The sequence below is a fragment of the Monodon monoceros genome, unplaced genomic scaffold (assembly GCF_005190385.1).
Source record: "Monodon monoceros isolate NGI ecotype Baffin Bay Population unplaced genomic scaffold, NGI_Narwhal_1 Super_Scaffold_18, whole genome shotgun sequence".
Lineage (NCBI taxonomy): Eukaryota > Metazoa > Chordata > Mammalia > Artiodactyla > Monodontidae > Monodon > Monodon monoceros.
In genome coordinates this window covers 172,913,320-172,933,318 of record NW_021703774.1, presented here as the reverse complement: position 1 = coordinate 172,933,318, position 19,999 = coordinate 172,913,320, and the positions used below count along the sequence as shown (strand labels likewise).

Here is a 19,999-nt window from a genome sequence, read left to right as displayed (position 1 = left end):
CAGAGGGTTTCCCCCATTCCCCAGACCTTCTTCTCTCCCTGTCCAGTCAGAAATCAACTTTGAAATTAATAACTGGATACACAGACCTCTGCAAGTTTGCAAAGGATCAACACACCGGAGAGAAGAAGAAAGACGGTCCTCGCCAGCCACAGGGTGGCCCCGAGCCATCCTCTCAGCCACCAGGCGGGGGAGGTGGCTCAAGTACCTAAATGCCCCGCTGCTCCTACCTGACCCCACTTTTCCTGGCCAGCCTCTCCCTCTCCCCTCCGGTCAGCCCCACTGACCCAGTCTGCTCACTTGTCAACCTCAAGGGCGGGGACGCTCAGGAGGCTCCCAAGGCACGTGGCCCTGGGCTCAGAGGGGCCGGGCCAGAGGCTGACTTTCCTTTCAGCTTCCACTTCCGAGAGGGAGGGAGAGAGGGCAGCCTCTCCACGGAGCCACAGGAGAACCTGCCAGCCAGTCCTCCCCGGGAGCAACACCAAGGGCTCCAGGCCCAGCCCCGATGGGAGAGTCACCCTGCTCAGCCTGAGCTAAGTGTCGCTTCCCGTGCTGCTGGGGACAAACCTAACCCCGGGGGTCCCCTTACCCGTCCTCGGAAGGCCCCCGACCCAGCACTGGGACCACTTGGCCTCTTCGCCCTACATGCCCTTGGCCCCCCTGCCAAGCTCTTCCCTCTCAAGGTCACAGGGCTGTCCACACCAGGAATATTTACCCACCAGACTGGCCCTGTTAGCAGCACTCACCACAAATATGCTTTCTGATAAAGTTGGCAGAAAAAAGTTCTAGAGCTGGAAACAGTGTCAGAAATCATCCCCCACCCGCACAGTGTGAGGCTGCGAACAGGTCACACAACCAGCCGGCCAGAGTCCTGGGGGAGGCTTTTGTTGCTCTCACTTTTCTCCTTCCTGTTTTACTTCCCAACATACAGCCTGTTGCCAGGGGACCAAGGGCTGGGGATGGCTCTAAGCTCGTACTGGGTCTTGGCCCCCAAAGGGCGCAGCCCAGAGGCAGGGGCGTGGGGAGCGGCCCTCTGTTTCCTCCTGCCAGGAGCTCTCTCAGTGGCCTCTTACCTCTGCTTCTCTCTGGGCCGTCTCACCTCGCTGAGCCCCCTTCCCACCCGCCCCCCCTTCCTCTGTGCACATGGGCTTTAATGTTTTTATTACCTGTTTGACTCACTGCCTTATTGCTTCTCCCCTTAATGGGGCCGTAACCGTGGAAACAAGGAATAAACGGGCACCAGAAAATGAGATGATTAAACAGGTCACCCTGGCAAAACAAACTCAGCCAAGGAACCTCTGGGGGTGGGGAGGGAAGGCTCCTCCTCCCCTCACCCTTGGCCAGAAGGCTTGGAGCTGACCGCGGACCAATGTCCCCGTCCCTGGAACTGGGGCAGATACAGTGGGGCGCCCCCTGCCGGGCAGTGGGACACCTGGTCTATCCCTCCCCAGGCTCCCCTATCTCCCAGGCAGCCCTCCTGGCTGGCCTTGGGCCTCGAGCTCTTTGGCTGAGGGGTGGCAAGGAGGGAGGCACGGGCCTCGAGGGAGGGAAGAGCGATGCCAAGGAGAAGATGCACTTCCTGATGACACAAAGTTCTAGAATTCGCTCCCTGCTGGCTTCCTGGATGCCTCCTGCTCTCTCACTGGGCTGGAGTCCCCCACCCGATGCATCTCCTGCTCTCACATAGCATATTCCCCTCCTCCCCCCCGCCCCCCCCCGCCTCCAGGGGCCCCTTAGTTCATGGAGAAAGCCCTATACTAAAAGGCCAACGTATGTCAAGGTCCAACTCGGGAAGCTTTCCTCTGGGAGTCCCTGGTCTTTGGAGCCACACAACGTGTCTGTGTGGCTCCAAAGCCACATCCTGGACCAACCTGCTCTCAGCAAGCCTCAGGTCAGAAGGCTACAAGAGGGGCCCTCGTCACTTCAGCCTTGGCCCCTTGGCACTGGCCAGGACTGCGCATCCAGAAGAGCCCCCAGGAGGCAGCCCGTGGGAAGCTCTAAGAACAGACCCCACAGCCCGCTCAGGAGCAGCCCAAACACCACGCCAGGGGTCAGAGACCGAAAGCCCTGGCAGCGTGGGGTAGGCCTTAGCACGAGCCACCCTTCCTTCTGGCCTTACTCCCTGTACTGCGGGTACCCGGCTGGAGGGGTCCTGGGAGCGTGAGCAGGACCTAGAAAGGAGGAGCATGCCATAGCGAGGTCTGCTGCGGGGAGACGGAGACGGGCACGGGAGGAGATACAGCCACGTCCTGGACCACCCATTGGCTACCGCCCCCGTCCCCTCCAGGGCAGCAGACTGCGTGTGCAACTCTGACCTCACGGCAAGACCCCCCCGCCCCCAAACCCGGTCATGGTTAGCAGCTAATGGGGCCCCCACCAACCACTCACGCCTACCTTCATCCTTATGCCCACTTTCCCCCTTCGTGTCATCCCTCACCCCAGCCCCACTCCTTCCTGTAAACCAGGCGTAGAAAGCTCTCGAGGAGCAAAAGCCCAGGTCCCAAGGGAATCACCAAATGTTTCCTGCCTGCCTCCTGCTGCCCCCACTAAGAAGCTGGAGAGGAGTTGGCGAAGAGGCCCATGAATCAATCAATTCCACCAGCACTCACAGTGGGAAGGCGCGAGACCAGCCCTGTACCGCACACTCGGAGGAGACGTGAACGCAGAGCTAACTCTAATAATGGTCACCATTACAAAAAGCGGTAGCAGAAGCAGGGTTCCCGGCCTTGGTCTCTTGGGGCAGGGTACAGAAGCCTGAGTGCTGCCCTGACACACCAATGTCATGGGTATAACCAGGTGCTCAGAGCAGCAGGCCCCCAGCCAACCTCTGATCTCTTGTCTCTTTCCAGGGCCAACTGGGTGTGAGGTGGAAAAGGGGGAGGGGCAAGAAGGTAGGCAGGAGGGTCTGGCTTTAGGGAGCTGGGCGGCCTGGGCCAGAAGAGGCAGAAAACTGTGGTTGCACTATGGGAAGCAGCCGAGGCGGTGGGCTGTGGGGTGGAGGAGGGAGAGGAGTACAAGGCAGTAGAGAGAAGAGGCTGGTGGAAGTCTAGAAGGTGTGGGTGATACAGGAAACATCGTTTGTCTATCTCTATCTGTCCCAATACCTCCCATCCTTTGTCAAGTTCAAAGGCCACTCCTTCACAAAGCTCCCTGGGCTCTCGGCCCCAGCACGCCCACCTGGTGCGACAGATAAACGCACCTGTCTCCCTCCACCAGACAGACCCCAGAAACCTGGGAAGGACCAGGCGGCCTTCATTTCTGCAGCTCCTACAGCGGGTGCTCCCCAGTGCTTACTGAATTGCAGACCTCACTACTTGCATGGGATTTCCTCCCCTTCAGGGCACGATATGTCCTGATGAGTCTGGGGTATGAGGATGCTACGCTGTGGTCAGGCAGCCAGAGGGGTGAACGCTGGACCACCAAGTTGCCACTTTTTCCAATCAATCCCAGAGAAGCAGCCTCCTCTCCTCCGCTCGCTGGGACCACCAGCCCTCCTCCTGTTCCCTGGCTCCTTGCTCTTCCTGCTGTACTCTGGCCCAGCTACCCCGGAACAGCTGCTGCTTGCCTTGGGGACCCACAGGCTGTCATTACTACAGAGCAACTTCCTTCCCCCCTGAAGAGGAGAAGGAGGAGAAGGAAAAGGAGGGGCAAGAGGAGATGGGGTAGCAGCCTGGGCGGTCAGGGTTTAAAAACCAGCTCAGCGGGGCTTCCCTGGTGGCGCAGTGGTTGAGAGTCCGCCTGCCGATGCAGGGGACACGGGTTCGTGCCCCGGTCCGGGAAGATCCCACATGCCGCGAAGCGGCTGGACCCGTGAGCCATGGCCGCTGAGCCTGCGCGTCCGGAGCCTGTGCTCCGCAACGGGAGAGGCCACAACAGTGAGAGGTCTGCGTACCGCAAAAAAAAAAAAAAAAAAGCAACAGCTCAGGGAGGGCAGTGTAAAGGACAAGCCTTGGGGCCTGGGGTGGGAGAGCGAGGGTGGGGAACAGGGGTAAAGAAATGGTCTGACTCTTCTAAGAACAGTGGGCCAGCCAGAGGAGGCTGACGGAGGGGTCAGGCGCATCACTAACCTGGCAGGGTCCAGGAAGAGGAGAAGCCTGGGCCCACAGCCTCCTGGGTCCCACCCAATCCTCTGCCCAGGGACTTGAGCCAGGGGCAGCAGCTTTAATGAGGAGATGCTGCTGCCGTGACTCAGCCCTCCAAAGGTGCCTCCATTTATTTTATTTTGCCATCATAAAAACCCAAGCTGCAACTCAGCCAGATTCCCTGGCTCTGGGGGATGGGGGAACACCAGCAGTGACGGCGAAGCCCTCAGAGAAGTCTGACTAACTGGACCCAGTGCCCTTCTTAGACAGGAGAGTTAATGGGTTCCCCTGGTTGATCCCCAAGGGAAAAAGGGCCCGGGATGGGGTCCCTCTAGGGATCTTTCAGACCTGCCCTCGCTGCCTCTGCCTCCTGTTGGAGAATGGCTACTGCAGGCCTTATATCCAGAGTTTTGCTCCTGTATCTTATAACCAGTGCCAGGGCTGGTTCAAGGGGCCACTTCGCAAACCAGAGCTGCCTGTCTCGAATGCTTTGTTCCAAAGAGAAGGTCCAAACGTGTGCTTCTCACCTCGTCCACTCAACCCGTCCCCCAAGATGCCCCACTGAACCCTCTCAGTAAAATCAGGTTGGGAGCTGGACAACCAGAGACCTTAAAGGTCAGCCGATGCTCATGCCCCTCCAAACGTCACAGCTGGCCTCTGAACGGTACCAGGAAACTCGCGAGTTTGGAGACAGCCCATCCTGTCCTTGGCTCCGACTCCTCCTTCCTGCCAAGATGGCACCGAAGCACCTACCCCCTGCAGCAGACTGGCAAAACCGATGCCCAACCTGACCGTAGGGACCGGCCCCAGCTTAGACTGGTTGAGTGGGTGTACCTGGCCAAGTAAAGGCTCGAGGAAGAAAAACTGAGGACAACCTGCTCTGGCCCAAACTCAGCATGGACTCTCTTCCTCCAGAAACAGCACAAGAACCTTCCCAGGCCCCAGTGTGACCAGAGCCACAAGGTTCCTAGAAGCCTCCACTCCTGGCAAGGCCCTGGCCTTGAACCGGTGGCTCACAGCAGTCCTGAGAGTCTGGAGGTGGGTTGACACTCAGAGCAGCAACTTTGGGTTGGGGAAGGCAAATTCTTTGCTCTCTGGGGTCAGCTACTGCCTGGAAGAAGCCTGCGGCCTTTCCTCTCCCCTCCTCGAGACTGTGTGTCCGTGAAGCACGTGGCCAGCATGTGGACGTCCCACTCCAAGAACCAGGCTACTAAGCCAACATGTCTCAGCTCCCTTGACCCCATCATTCCTGGCCTCGTCCACAGCCGAGGCTGGGGCCAGGATACAATGTGGGGTGCGGGGGGTGGGGTTGGTCTGTATGCAATGTAAGGGGGTCCAGGCCTGGAGTCCCAGCAGAGCTTATCCCAGGGAAAAAGAAGCAGGCCTGGCTCAGTAAGCAGCACTGATCCCTCCCCCTGACTCACCCTGACAACACAGCTACAGCCACAGCGCCAAGTGGGCAGTGGTGCCCCTCATGGCTCCCCCTGTGGTCCCTGGTCAGCCCTTTGAACTTGCTCTCTTGCCTGTTAGGCCCTTTACCTGGCAGAGCCTACCCTGGATCCTCTGATGACATCTCTAGCCCTGGACAGCCCCTCCCCCTCTCCTCAAGACCTCCCTAGGGAGAGTGGGGGCAATTACAACCAGATCCTCAAGAATCAAGGGCAAGTTCCTTTTCAAAGCTCTACTGCTGTTTCAAAGCCATTTTTCACCCTGGCCTCCAGTTTTTTTCAGGGCCTAGCAATCAGCCTAGCGGGGCCTGATCCTGGGGAGCTTCCCAACTGCAGCATGGATTTACCTGTGTCTGAAAGCTTCCTCCCTCCTCCCCTCCCCCTCCTGACTCCCTCCCCCAGGGAAATCACTCTAAAAGAGCCTAATGGAACTATGTCCTCCTCTCTTCCTCTCTCTCCTCCCTCCCTCCCTTTCTTTCTCTTTCCTTTTTTTTTATTAGCATTTGTGGAATTTATTCCCAAACTCTCCTAATCTTCCGTACACAACCATTTGATTTGCATAACCCAACCCCCTCTCATAAAAACTGGCTGCTAGTTTAATTAAAAAATGTAAATTTGCTGTCATCTCGGGGCCTGGTGAATTAGGACGACATCGGCATTTTTTATTGCTAAAGACCTCCAGATTGATCCAGCCCTTGGCTGAACTATGGTGGAAGAAAAGGGGTCCACATGGCCCTTGAGGGTCTTGAGGTTCTGCTGTCCCCTCCTGAGAAGCCCTGTAATGCTTCAAAACCTAGACCCAGAGTGATGTTAACCCACGACCCAACGCTTACTGGGTCCCTGGTGTCAGCAACCCTTTGGGCCCTGTGTCTCCAGCCTTGTACTGTGCTAGAGAGGCCCTCGGCAGAAGCTGCCTGTGGTCCCCCAAAAGAAGAGAGCCCCTCATCACATCAGCAATGAGTCCAGGCCAGAAACGAGGCCCCTGGCCCTGGCTGTGTGCAGAAGTACATCCCAGAGGTTGAGGAAAGATGAGCAGGCAGTGAGCCCAGAGACAGGCTCAGAGGGGGATCTCAGAGCTCCCACCTGCTTCCCTTTTTTTGTGAAGAGGGGAAAAAGTGCTTTTCTTCTGAAGTTCTGAGACTAAGGGAAACTTTCAAGTTCGAAGAAAAAGCTGAGATGGTATCACCAGATGACTTCTCCAGGAAACAGTCAGAACTTTGACACCCTGGACCTCCTCTCACTGAGTGGCCAGAGTCCAGGCCTGGGTCCTGCTGGGAGGGCCCTGCTCCAGCTACGGAAGGGACCAGAGCTGACCACAGAGGCCCTTCTAACTTCTAGGAAAAGTTTCCAGAGCCTGTCCCTAGAGGGCTGGGAGAAGTAAGCGCTGGGAAAGATGGTACAAGAGGTTCTGCCACCTGCAGGCCCAGGAGGCCCTCTCTCCAGTCGGGGACACCCTACAGAAGGGCTTTGGAGTCGTGCCCCGACAGCAGGTGGGGATAGGGCAGGAGGGTGGACTCCAGCTCCAGTTGGCATCTGGGTTAGAAGGAGGAAGCTGAGGGCCCGACTTCCAGCCAAGTAATGCCTAGGTCCCCTGTGCCTGCCCACAAGCAGAGGCTCACCTGTCCCAGGTAGGGGGTGGTGCATTACCACCACCGGCCCATCTAAGGTCTGCTTTTAGCTGGGATGGGGGGGGGGGCATCTCTGAAGAAAGGGGGTGGGGCCTGAGAGGGAGGCGATGAGACACCTGACTAGAGGTGGGGGGGGCTGCTTCTCTGTGGGAGTGAAGGGCAGGGAGGGGCAGGGTGGCAGCAGTGGCCTTAGACACCTTAATCACTTTGCCCAGCAGGGGTTGTTGCACCTTTCCTGGGCACAGAGATTCCCAGGACCTCCACATCGAATTCTCCAAGATCACACCTGGCTGGACATAGTATTAATATTCCTTCACCAACAAACACACTTCTCTCCTTCCCAAAGCCACTGCCATGTCCTGTCACCCATCCTGGGCCCCCTAGTGCTGCCTCCTGCCCTCTCTGCCCACTCCCTTTTGACTTCAGGAGGTCAAATGTCAGCCCATGGATCCCAAGGGGCAATACCATGAACTTGGGCCATTATAAACAACCACTCTAACAGTCACCCATACCACCTTCTATAAATGAAACAGAAGGGTTCAGAGATCAATCTCAATGAATTATGAACCTGTTTATCACTGACTTCTTTTAAAGACATTTAGCAAGAAGACAGCGCTCTTGTCAGCCTAGCATGAGGGGCCTGGTCAAAATTCCATTTCAGTACCGAGGGCTAAGGGAAAGCCTGAAGAACGTAAAGTAAACCTCACTCTGGACTCAGATTGGAACCTCAGATAGGAAGAGAAGAGATATGTTGAATACAATTAGATTAAAACCAATAACACACCAAAATCTCAGCATAAACTCTGCTCCAGGTCAGCACTATGCTATGTGGAACCCTAACCTAGGCGCCATGCTAGGCCCCCCAAAACCCATACGTCCAAATTCAGTAGTTTGCTTGGTCTACCCTCTCCCAGGGTAGGGGTTAAGGGGGATGGGAGAGAGTCCTGGGCCCCTCACTTTGAACTGATAACAGCCGCCTCATCCCACGGATTCTCAGGTGAAAAATACTCATTGGCCATAATAAGCAGCTTGATCATCTGACACAGCCTCGTCCCACATAAATTAAATTCCTTTACCTTGAGAGAGTCGCCCCGAAACCAGACTAACCGCCTTTCCCAACAGGACGCTGCTTTCAAAAACTAAACCATCCCCCACTAAAAAAATAAAAACACACACCCCACAGCCAGGTACACAGAGATCTTTGCTGGAGAAGAAAAAAAAAAAAACAGAAAAAACACGCAGCCGTTCAAAAAACACGGAGAACAAAAAACAAAAACCCCACGAAAACCCCCTAAATGCTCTCTCTGTGTGCCCCCCAGCTCCCTCTCCCCTAGGTTCTTTCACAATGACAAGCATCAAATTAGTCACAGTCCCTAAGCAAGTAACAAATAATAACAATAATATCATCGGAAGCCTCACGATCCAGAAACCCAGGCAAGAAGCGCAGCCCGCACCGGACCCTCTCCAGACCAGCACCCCCCCGCGCCCCGCTCAGCTGCTACCTCATTGGGCTAAAAATAATAACTTCCGTAAAAGAACCGAAAGAAAAGTGAAAGAGCCACCCCTGGTTCCCACCGGCCGGTACCTGTACCAAGATCCATTCTCCTCTCTTTGGTCCCAAACTCTTCGAGGAACGCCAAAAAAAGAAGAGGAAAGAAAAGAAATCTGTTTAGTCTCTCGCAGTGCCCCCCACTACCCACCCCAGCTTTCCCCCTCCGCTCTCCGCACCCTTCCCCCATCGAGGGGCGGTCAAGTCCCCGGGCCTGGGGGAGAAATGAGAAGGGAGACCCGGAGGGAGAGCGAAAGTTTCTCCCTCCCGCCCCTCTCTCTCTGGCGCTCCGGCACTGCACACTCAAAGCAGCTCCTCTCTGCTCTCGAGTTTATTAAACTAAAAGAGAAACTATTTATAGACGCGGCCCGGGTCGGGGGACCCGGCCGGCCCCCGAGGCCGAGGGGCACCCCTGCCCGCGCCCGGCCCCGCTCCCGCCGCCCCCGCCCCCGCGCCAGGGTCGGAGCCCCGCGGCGGCGCCCCCTGCCCTCCCCGCCCCACTCCGGTACTCACCATAGTCGGAGAGTCGAAAGCCGAATTCACTTAAATAATCAACTTTCATAATACTTAATTAATGCCTAATTGCGACTGATTACTCCCCGAATAACAAGTTGTTTTAAAGCCCTGATGTCATTGCTCCTGACGGTAACACTCAGGGTAACAGTTTGGCAGGAGGGAGCGGGCAGGCGGGCGGGCGGGAGCGGCCGGGGGCGCTGCCAGGCGCCGAGGTGATTGGCAGGGCGGCCGCGGTACCGCCTCCTCCCGGCCCAGCCCGCACCGCCCCGGCAGGTGAAAGAGCAGAGCTCGGCCCGCCCGCGCGCGCGCCCGCCCGCGGGAGGCTGGAGTGAATGGGCTCGCGCTCGCCCGCCCCGCGCCCGCTCCTTCAGGCGCGCCTCCGTCCGTCCACACGCGCGCCCTCGCCCCGCGCCCGCTCCCTCACGCTCGTGCGCGCGGCCTCAGCGCACCGGCCCGGGCGGCCAGCCTTATTGGCTCAGCGATTGCCCAAACCTTAGACTTCGGAGGAGGGAGGCGGGGACTCGGCGCCCGGGGACTGGAGGGAGGGAAGGCGGGAGGGGGACGCGGCGGTCCGAGAGGACCCTGCGGCCCGCGCTCGCGCCCCCGCGCCAACTCTGGCCGGACGCCGCGGGCGGGCGCGCGCTCGCACGCTCTCCTCGGCGCTCCAGCCCCGCCGAGCGCGACTCGATGGCGGCCGCGCGGACTCAGTCCCCGGCGCCGGCCGGCCGAGGGCTCGCGGCGCGCGCATTCGAGCAAACTTTTCCGCGCCGGCGGGCGCAGGTGTGAGCGCCGCGGGGTCGCGCCCACCGAGCCGCGCGCCCTGGTACGCCCCCCCCCCTCCCCGGGCTCTGGGTGCTCGGGTACCAGGCGTTTCGTTTCCTCCCCATCCCTGAATCTCTTCCTGTTGCTGTTGGCGGTGGTGTTTTTTAGCTCTGAAGAGGAAAGACTCTGGGGCCTTGGGCCTGGGTGTCCCGGGGAACAGTCGCATCGGCCTCGCGCTGTTTCGCACACCGTGCCCGCCGCAGGCTTCACGAGTGCGGGAACCCCCAAGGCTGCGCCACTTTGGTTTGGCTTCGCCTTTAAATGAGCCCTGGCTCCCCCGCCCCCACGCCGATTACGGGGGGACCCCGGCTCCGCGCCACATCACTGCTTTCCAGGCCTTCCTCCTCCCGCTGCCCCGCAGTTCCGCCCCCAGCCCCGCAGTGGGGACGGCACCTCCTTCCTCCCTCACCCTGCCTTGGCCGCCCGTCCTCCGAGGGCCGCCACCATGGATCCGCGCTGTCACTTGGGCTGCCAACCGGCCCTCTTGCCTCTGCCACCTCCCATGCGGGGCCGTGGCAGACAGGGCACAGACAACCCTCAACCAAGGAGCCAGCGTCCTGCCACCTGCCCCCTCTGACATCGCCGCATTTCCTGTCTGCCAGTTCATCGCTGGACCAGGGCAACTTCTCTCCTTGCCCTCCTTTCCCCTCAGAGAAAGCACTTAGGTGTATCTTTCGGTCCCCAGATGTCCCTGCTGCAGCCAGATATGTTGAGATTCCTTAAATTTTAGTCATCTAAGTTAACCACTGGGTAGGAGGCAAGGAAAGAGGCAGGCGAGTAGGAAGGTGGGCAGTTTTGCTTGTGAAGTACCTGGATCTCACTGTCCCCAGCTCTCGGTCTGTCCCTTCTGCAGCCACCCTGCTGCCTTCCTCCCCTCTCCTGTTTCAGGGGAGGCCACACTGCCTTCAATGAGGGGAGGAGACCAGAACCCAGGTTTTCTTTTCTCTGGTCTTCCGGCAGCATTCAGCAAAATGGCACTGGACTATTTTTGCAATATTTCTCTTTTGCAAAGGGAAGGGCCCAGGGAGGCCTTGGGGCAAGTCAGGGAGTTAACAATCTACTCTTTTTCCCACTTTCCCCTTATTTTTCTTCTCCCTTTATTTACTTATTTACTTTTTAAATTGCACTTTAGTTCCAAATGGCCTCACAGGGAGATTAACATCCCTCCCCCATTCTACTGCTCTCCCTGTTGCCTTCTTGGCAACCCGCATTCCTGGTTGTCACACAACCCTCTACCTTTCAGACCTGCCCCATGCCTATGGAGGACGAGTAGCTGGAGAGGCCCAGGAGCTCTGAGTGTCCCCCAGTCCTAAAACCCTGAACAAGGGAGCAGAGCTCCTTAAACAAACCAAGCCCTGTGCTCCCCAGAGGCTGGTACAAAAACTGCTGGCACCGAGCAACCAGGCAGCAAGGACCATGAGCTTCTCCCCAGGTGGGATCTCAGAGAGGGCACTGCAGTGTCCAGGACTGCTCTGGGGTACACACATGCCGCTGGGTTCTCCCACCCATGACTCCCCAAAGCAAGGCTTACAGCTTTGGGTTGTAACAGCAGTCAGTCAAACCCAAATCCCAATCCTGAAGTGTCTGCTTCCCCATCTGAGCAACTGGGATGTAGAAGGAAGCCTGAAGACCTAGGGGTAGAAGGGTGATTTCTGGGTGCATCTGAAATGTGCACGTATGGGGAGCTCCCTGCATATGTGACCCACACGGCCTAGGGGCTCCCTCTGAATGTCCTTCTGGGCTTCTGCTGATGGTGGTCAGGGCATGGGAGGGCATGCCTTCCAGTCACTCACGCAGGACCAACAGGATTGGCTGCACAATAACTTGGGGGCCTCTGGTGGACAAAGGCTGGAGAGGAATGGCTGAAGGGATAGAACTGAGAGAGCCAGACGGAAGGCGGAACAGGCAGGGCGGGCGAGAGGGGCTCGCCAAGCGCAGCCAGTGGTAGAGGGAGGCGTGAGCCGCCCGGAGAGCCTCAGCTCTGCCAAGACGATGGCCACAATCAGCCACTGCAGGCTTAAGAGGCTCTGCCCAAGAGCGAGGGGCCTTCCTGAGAGGCACAGAAAATGAGGCCATCTTAGCATGTTGATCTGAGATTTGAGAAGGCTGAGGTCGTGTCATGGAGGGGTCCCCCGATCTCTCTTTCTCTCCGTGTGTGCACTCACACCAAGGCCCAGAACCCTGGCACCTCTGAGTCTATGGCCCATTTTGCCTTGAGAACCCTGATGTGGTAACACCTCTTCAACCCTGAGGCCAGGCCACAGTTTCTGTGCCTCGGGCCCGGGGAATGGAAAGCCCAGTGCCACAATTCCTCCTGGTCTCGAGGCCCTGGGCCCAGAGCCACCAGCTCCTCCTCTCACACCCCACCTCCAACAGAAAACGTGGAGCCCTGCCCAGCAATGCCACCCACCGGGCCCCTCACACGGGTCCAGGGGAACCTGTCAGCTGTCCCAGGACAACCTTCCCTCACTGACTCCCGGCGCTCTCGCATCCCCAGTTTGCCCACTCAGTCTCTCTCCCTCCCGAGCCCGGGGCCTTCTCACTCACCAGCCTATTTACACACCAGGTATCTCATGCTTTATCTGCTCTCATTTTGAATTTGTAACTTTCACATAAACTTGAACAAAGCTCCTTTTGTTCCTGCACCCCACCCCAGGATCCCAATAAACTGGTTCCCTCTGAGGCGACTAGGCCAGGACACAGGAGCCTTGGCCAGACGACTGCGGGTACATGTGAGCAAGCATGTTCGCACCTGCGGGGAGTCTGTGTGCCTGCGTGTGAGCGCACTCCCCAGGCGGGCGGCGGGAGGGGTCGGGGGAGCCTTGAGTGAGCAAACTGTGGATGGGAAGGATGGTGGGCATGGAGGGCAGAGCCCAGATGCCATGGCGCGGGGATGGGATAGCCTGCCAGTAGGGCACGAGAGGTCATGGGCCCCGGATGGGTGGGTGTCGGGGCAGGGGGTAAACGGGGATGAAGAGGAAACAAAGAGCAGAGAGGCACAGCAAAGTGGGTGGCGGAGCGAGGGGCTGAGGCCAGGCCCGAGCTGAGTGTAAGGCAGATACAGGGATCGCATTATGGCGGTCTAGGGGCTGGCACGGCCGCACGCTCAGTGCCGTAATCCTGTTAGCCAGCAATCTCCATTCCGAAAGAGCTTCATTTCTTTGTGAATATTTGTAAACTAGATATCTAATGGAAAATTATAGGAAAATTATAGTGAAATTCATGACGGAGAAATCCGATTATCCCTAATTCAATTATGCCATCTTAGCCCACACAGCACATTTCCCATTTTTTTCCCATAAATACCGATGCCAGGGGTCCCGGTAATCAAATAAAATTGAAAATCATCTTCCCATTAAATTCAATTAGCCGCAATTTCTAAAGCCTATCAGAGATTTTAATTACTAAATTATAAAATTCTCCAATGCTAAATTGAAACCAAAAAAATTGCACATCCTTATATTTCAGAGAAAAAAAAGGGGGGGCCAGCAAAATCCTCGGAAAATGCCCTACTCTCTGTGCCCAGCTCCAAAGCAGGTTCCCCACCTGGAGGGACAGCACACCGCTGCCTACTTGCCAGGTTGAGGACGAAGCCAGGGGGGCAGAGGAGAGGGCCCTGTCAGGGGAGGGGCTGAGGCATGTTAATTTAACAGAGGGGCAACACCTGCAACCCCAAGCAGCTGGAGCTGGGCTGGCCCCTAGAGAGGACTCGCGTCCTCACTGGCTGTCCTGGCTCCTAAGATGCCCTCAACTTTGTCCCCCACGGAGAGTGAGGTCTATAACTGCTACCTTCTTGGCCCGTGGACATGGCTCGGGCCCAGGTCACAGCTTGGCCTCAGAGCAGCAGACCAGAGGCAGCCGGCTTCTTACTCAGTGGCTGGCTCTCTGACCACCCAGCCGGGCCCCCAGATGGCCTGGGCTGGGTCAGAGGTGGGAGTAGGACGGAACCCGATGTTGAGGGTGGCCAGACATCATGGGAGGGTTCCGTGGCCCCGAGCCTTCTCCAGAGCATTCCCAGGAGCCATGGGTCCTGGCTGTGTACCAGCCTCCTGAGAGAAGAGCTGGGGATGGACATGGCCCAAATTTGGCCTCTCCCTGTACTTCTAGCTCATTCCTTGTTCTTACCCTCTTCTGGGAAGCTGACCGGCTGAACTGGCCAGAAGGAATACCCTTGCCCCGCGGGAGAGCTCACTCTTTTGCCCCCATCTCCTTTTAGGGAAGTGCTGGCCATAACCCCAACGGTAACCCCTCCTCTCTCACGCCCCCCTCCCCCGCACCCGCAGGCCACTTACCCCACTCTAAAGCCTGCTCTAGGAGTCAGAAGAGCCTGGGGAGGTGGCACCGGTGGTAGCATAAAGGGACCCTAGATCTGAAACCCAAGGTGGGTGGCTGGGTGGGCAGCTGCTGGGCCCGGCAGTTTCAGGGCAGCCAGGAGCTGAGCTGCCAGCAGCCCAGCACCCAGGGAGCAGGGAGCAGGTTTAATTTGCCAGGCAGTCAGGAGTGCCAGCAGGGGAGGCACCCGCAAACAAAACAAAAACAAAAAAGTTAATTATCTTTGGCTTTTTCTTAATAAATATCCAAACTGGCCCAGCCGGATCCTCCGCTTTGGAGGGAGAGAGAAGAAGGAGGAAAAAACCCCAAACCAAATCCAACAGACTCATTCTCTACCTTTCCCTTTGTCTCTCATCCTTGTATTTATCTCTTATCAGAGGCAGTAACAGTTTCACATTAATTCCCAAATTTTGCAAGTGCAAGAGTGTGGTCACGAATAGTTGTTTTGTTTTTTTAAAGTTTTGGGGTGGGAAAGTGGACATGTGAAGAAGAAAGAGGCAGGCAGGAGGAAAAAAGGCGAGAAGAAACAGGACAGAAGCAGAGGGAGTGAGAAAAAGACAGAAGGAAAGAGAGAGAAGGAAAAACAGAGCAAGTGTGATGCGGGGAACTGAGCTCGTTGCATTGCCCCCAGCGACACGGCCCAGCCTGTGGCCCCAACCTGGGCAGGGACCTTTTCTGGAATGTTATGTTGGCATTTTATTTCAGTTACAATTATCAGCTACACGAGATAATGGGGATTTTTCATCTTAAAGCTCCAAACCACGTAGGTCTCATTGGCCACTTGGGCTCCCCTGCTGCTGCGAGTTCGTGAGGCAGCCCTCCCTTCCAGGAGCTTGGCTGCGGAAGAGGGGAGGTGGGCTGTCCTTCTGAGGCGTGTGACTTTTTCTATGTGGAATCCCAAGTATACCTGGGGAGAGAGACGCGTGTTGCCACCTGGGCCTACGTGTCGGGATGGTGCTCATACACGCCTGAGCCCATGCTGTAAGAAACATCTGGTAGGGCACGTGGTGGGGGGTAGGCAGCCAGGACATCGGGCAGTCCCTCACGGAGCACGGGCACTGCAGTCCCACTACCTGGGTTCAAACCTTAGCTCTATCTCTCACCAGCTGTGCAACCTCAATCAAGTCACTGACCCTCTCTGAGCCTCCATTTTCTCAGCATCAAAGTCAATAATAATTGGTGATTTCCGAGGGCTGAGGGTGGGGGAGAATGGAGAGTGACCGCTAATGAGTACGAGCTTTCCTTCTGGGGTGATGGAGACAGTCTAAAATTAGATAGTGGTGATGGTGGCACAACCTTGGGAATATACTGAAAACCACTGAACTGTACACTTGGTATGTGAATTATGTCTCAATAAAGTGGTTATAAAAAAGTGGGGGTAAAAAGGGGGAATGATAACAGCACTTACTGCATCGAGCTGTCATAAGGGCATACAGAGCACATAGCTTGGCACAGAGTAACACTCAGTAAGGATTCACGAGCAGTCACTCATATGGATCGCGGAGGATGGGCTGGCATCCTGGGGCCTGGGCTGGTATCCATGAACTCATACTGCTGGGGCTTACAAATGTCTACCTGGGGCCTTGGGGCCGGGCCAGCAGGTTGTCAAGCAGCTGAGCTGCCCGCCCCCAGTACTTGGTCGAGGCTCCTGGGCGACTGCTCCCTGGCAGGGATGGGAGAGTGCACGGCCCTCCTCCTGCCTCCCCGCCCGCGTCCCTGGAGAGGAGGCTGCCCACCGTGGCAGGCCGACTCTGTGCTCACTCTCCCCGTCTCACAGAGCACTCATATTTTCCATGTGCAGCAGACCGTGAATTCACCTTCATACTAGTTACAGGGTTATTTAGCTTCTCCTGACACTGACAATCACCAAACTTTAATTCGCTGCTTGGTTTCTCCCTGCTGCGCCCTCTGCCCACCCCCAAAATCACTGGGAGAGGATGGGAAGAACCTAGGTCTGGCCCCCTCTTGCCAAAGCCTGCCCTTCGGAGTGATGGAGCGATGGGAGGAGGGGGGTTGGTCAGAAGGAGAAGATGATGTGCAGAGGGTGGAGAGAGAGAGCAGTACAGGAGAGAAGAAGTACCACCAGGGCTAAGGGGGTCTTCCATCCCGCTCCTCTGGCCTGACTGACACTAATGTATTCAACCTGATGTCCATCCCGTTATGAATGAAGACTCAGCTGACTGGGCTGCGGGTCTGAGGGCTGGCAGCCCTGGCCAGGACCTCCGGGGCCAGGACTCACTGAGATCCCAGGACCAGGCAGCTGGCATGGGCTGGCTCCTCTGCCTGATGCTGGACGAGCAGGTGCCCATCTGGGAACTCACCAGAGGGAGCCCATTCTTACCAACCTGAGAAGCCAGCTATCATTTCCTCCCACCTCTCCTGCGCCAGTCTCCTGTCAGGCCAAGCCCTCCTGCCCTGTAGAGGTCTCTCTCTGGCTTACAGCCCTGTTGCCGGGATCACGTCTCTCTTCCTTTGATAAAGCCAGGGGGGGTCTGCTCAAAGCTACTGACAAGCATCAGATGAGAAACAGAGACTGAGACATCGCCCACCAAGGATCCCAATCACACAATCCTGGGACCAGTGTAGGAGACAGGGCCCAAATGTGGCCACGAGTCTGCTTCCTCGCCCAGTGGGAGGGGCCACTGCTGCCCTGAGCACCCAGGCCAGCCCCAGCAGGGTCTTTGTCTCTCTTCCCTTGCCTTCAGCAGATCCCCTTCTTTCTGTCTCCTCTGCACTCCCACACCTTTCCAGGAGTGGGCCCAGCTTCCAGGAGATCCAAAGAGGCCTCTGGTTAGCTCAGGGGCCAGGCAAGCCCAGAGATCTCAGACTCTTCCTCGCAGCTACTCTCCACCTCCGGAAGTGGTCACCATCACCTTTCCCCAAAGCCTCCCGGGCAAGCGAGGTTTCCTCTGAGGACCATTTGGTGGAAACAGGGGACTCTCTTATTCGCCAAATCCAAGCTGGCTCCATCAGCCAGTCATTGGGCGGAGAGTCCCAGGAGCAGAGAGACTCACAAGGCAAGGACCTGGGGGGCTTGCAAAAGCAGAGGCAGGGCCAAGGGCAGAGCCAGGAGGGGAGAGGCAGGGAAATCCACTGGTGGGTCCAAGCTCTGCCTGCTTCCTCCCAGCCCTGTTCCACTGTCCCACCCCTGCTGGCAGGGGAAGTGGCCATGGTGGCCTGGGCAAGAGAGATGTCAACGGGAGCGATGGCAGAGATGGAAGAAGGGGCTTGTTGACTGCAAACTGTCCATTATGGCTCAGATTATAAGCATATTGCGCAGGGCTCTCTGCACGATGCCGAGGAAATCCAATACGCTGAAAGGTTAATGCAATCAATTAGGGTGACAAGGAAGTAAAGGAAAGCCTTCGGAGTAGATGAAAAGGAGAGAGAGGGAGAAAGAAAGAGCGCCGTGGAGTTGGGGGTGGCAGTACGGCGGTGGGAAGGTGAAGAGGAAGAGAAACTAATGGGATGCAGAGAGAAGGCTTGGAGGGGAAAACAGATCTACAAAAGGCCGGGAGCCCGCAAAAAGAGGACAGTAAGAGAGACGGCAGCAGAAGCAGCAGGAAAGGGCAACTAGTGAGCTGTGCGGGGACCCGGCTCCCAGCTCGTCTCAGACCTCTGACCGCTGCACAGCTTCAATTTCCTGCCCGCTCCCCCCTCCCCCCTCCCTGCCAGCCTTTCCTCTAGGGCTTGGAGCCTGGCTCCCAGATTAGCTCACAGCGCTAGTAATGTGCAGCCTTGGTCCCTGCCCCTGTACTGAGCGTGTGCCCACCATGTAACGTCCAGGGCCTTCTCCACAGAACTGCAGAGTGGGTCCCAATTGCCCCAGAATGGGCCCAAGTTCAGACCCGGACTCTTCCCTTGGCTTGCTTTGCTCTCAGCAGACCCCACAGCTTTCCCCTATGCATCCTAGTTCGTACTTGCAACAAGCCTGCAAAGCAGAGAGCGTGGTGGTCAGGGCTCCGTTTTACAGATAGAGGAGCTGGTGCTCGGAGAGGTTATGTGACTTCCCAGGGCCCTGCAGCAGACATGGAGGACCCGGGACCAACCTGAGAACTCCAGTGACTCCCAGTCCACCACCCGTGCGGCATTTTCTTCCACAGCCCTCGCTCAAGCGAGAAGCCTCAGCTTCTCCAAGGTGAGGGACTCAGTGGTCCCAGGGCAGGGGTGGGGGACTGCATGGAACCTGCTTAGGGATGACTGCTGGCTCCTACATGCATGGTGGAGACCCAGGCTCTGGCAGGTGAACAGGAATGAAGGAAGGAGGGAACGCAGGCGCTGCCTACCTGTCAGGCCCCGGGCTAGACACCTTCGGCCCCATTCACTCACTCGCTTGTCCCAGTAACCCTGCAAAGTAGATATTCTGCTCACCTTGCAGAAGAGGAAACTGTGGATCTGAGAACTTGCTGAAGGCTACAGGATGGAGACACAAGGCTCCTGGATGCCGGGAGCAAGAGATCTGAGGAAACAGTGGCTGTCAAGGAGAGGACAAGCCGGGACTTCTAGGTAGGTGGGACTGAGCAGGAAATGAGGTCCTACAAAGAGTAGAGAGAGAAAGGGCAGCCCCAAAGGGACCAGGACTGCAAGCAGCCCCGCAACCTCAGGGACAGGGCTCCCTGACAACTGCCCAGGCCCCTCAGAGCAAGACACGAGCACAGAGCAGGATGATGGTTGCACAGCACTGTGAACGTACTTAATGCTAGGGAACTGCACACTTAAAAATGGTTACAATGGTAAATTTCATGGTGTGTATATTTTACCGCTGGAAAAAAAAAAAAAAAGAGCAGAGGGCAGGAGTCAGAAACCCCAGAGGGAGAGACAATAAACTTTTCCTATAAAGGGCCAGATAAATATTCTAGGCTTTTCAGGCCAAACTGCTCTGTTGTAGCTACTCAGCTCTGCCATCATAGAGTGAAAGCAGCCATAATTGATATGCAGATGAGTGGGTGTGGCTGTGTTCCAATAAAACTTTATTTACAAAAACAGGCAGTGGGCCAAATTTGGCCCTCTGGTCATACTTTGCCAAGCCTTGCTCCAGAGAATGGAAGCACTTGGGGCTGACTTTCAGGACAGAAGTAGCTAATCTGAACCTTGCCAAGAAGTGGAAGGAAGGGCTGGGCAGAGGGCTCAGGAGGAAATCAGGTTCTCATTACCAGCAGAGGGTGGAGAAAAAGAAGGGAAAGAGAACAAGGGCTGGATGGGAAACAGATGTCCAGGAACTGGTCCATCGCAGCTCCCAGCATCCTAAGCCCTCCACGGTGCTTCAGAGTCTCAGGGATGATATGAAGGGACGGAGAGTTGAAGCTCTCAACATGCTAGGAGTCTTGATGCCAGGAGAGAGGTGTTGAGCTCTGGCTAAGAGAGGACGGGAGTGGGGCAGCAGCAGGGTCGGGCTGGCCAGAAGGGATGCCAGGGGAGAGAAAGGCGAGGAGAGAGGCCCGGGGAGCAGAGCTGTAACCAGGGTGGTGTTGGCGGCAAAGGGAGGAATCCACAGGCCCCAGTGAGAGCGCAGGGCGCGGGCCGGGCCTGCCCTACACCGGCCGCCTCTGATCACGTTTTCAGGGCCACTGCCCGCCGGCACAGACAATGCTGGGGGAGCCTTTGAAGTCCGAAAGGGATGCCGCG

The 19,999-nt window shown here is 57.0% G+C and overlaps 1 protein-coding gene across 2 annotated transcripts in view; it reads right to left on the bottom strand.

The window, feature by feature from the left end:
* Positions 1-19,999, bottom strand: part of CASZ1 (castor zinc finger 1) — a 147,533-nt gene that overhangs the window by 44,759 nt on the left and 82,775 nt on the right. The window contains exons 1-2 of one of the 2 annotated variants that reach the window (XM_029229537.1): positions 9,218-9,408; positions 8,741-8,779 (exon numbers count right to left, since the gene is read on the bottom strand). In XM_029229537.1, the coding sequence (XP_029085370.1) occupies positions 8,741-8,779; positions 9,218-9,266 (88 nt within the window). In that variant the 5' untranslated portion in view covers positions 9,267-9,408. Of the gene's footprint in view, positions 1-8,740; positions 8,780-9,217; positions 9,409-19,999 lie in introns of those variants that run through there. The other variant, XM_029229536.1, reaches the window with a different exon arrangement.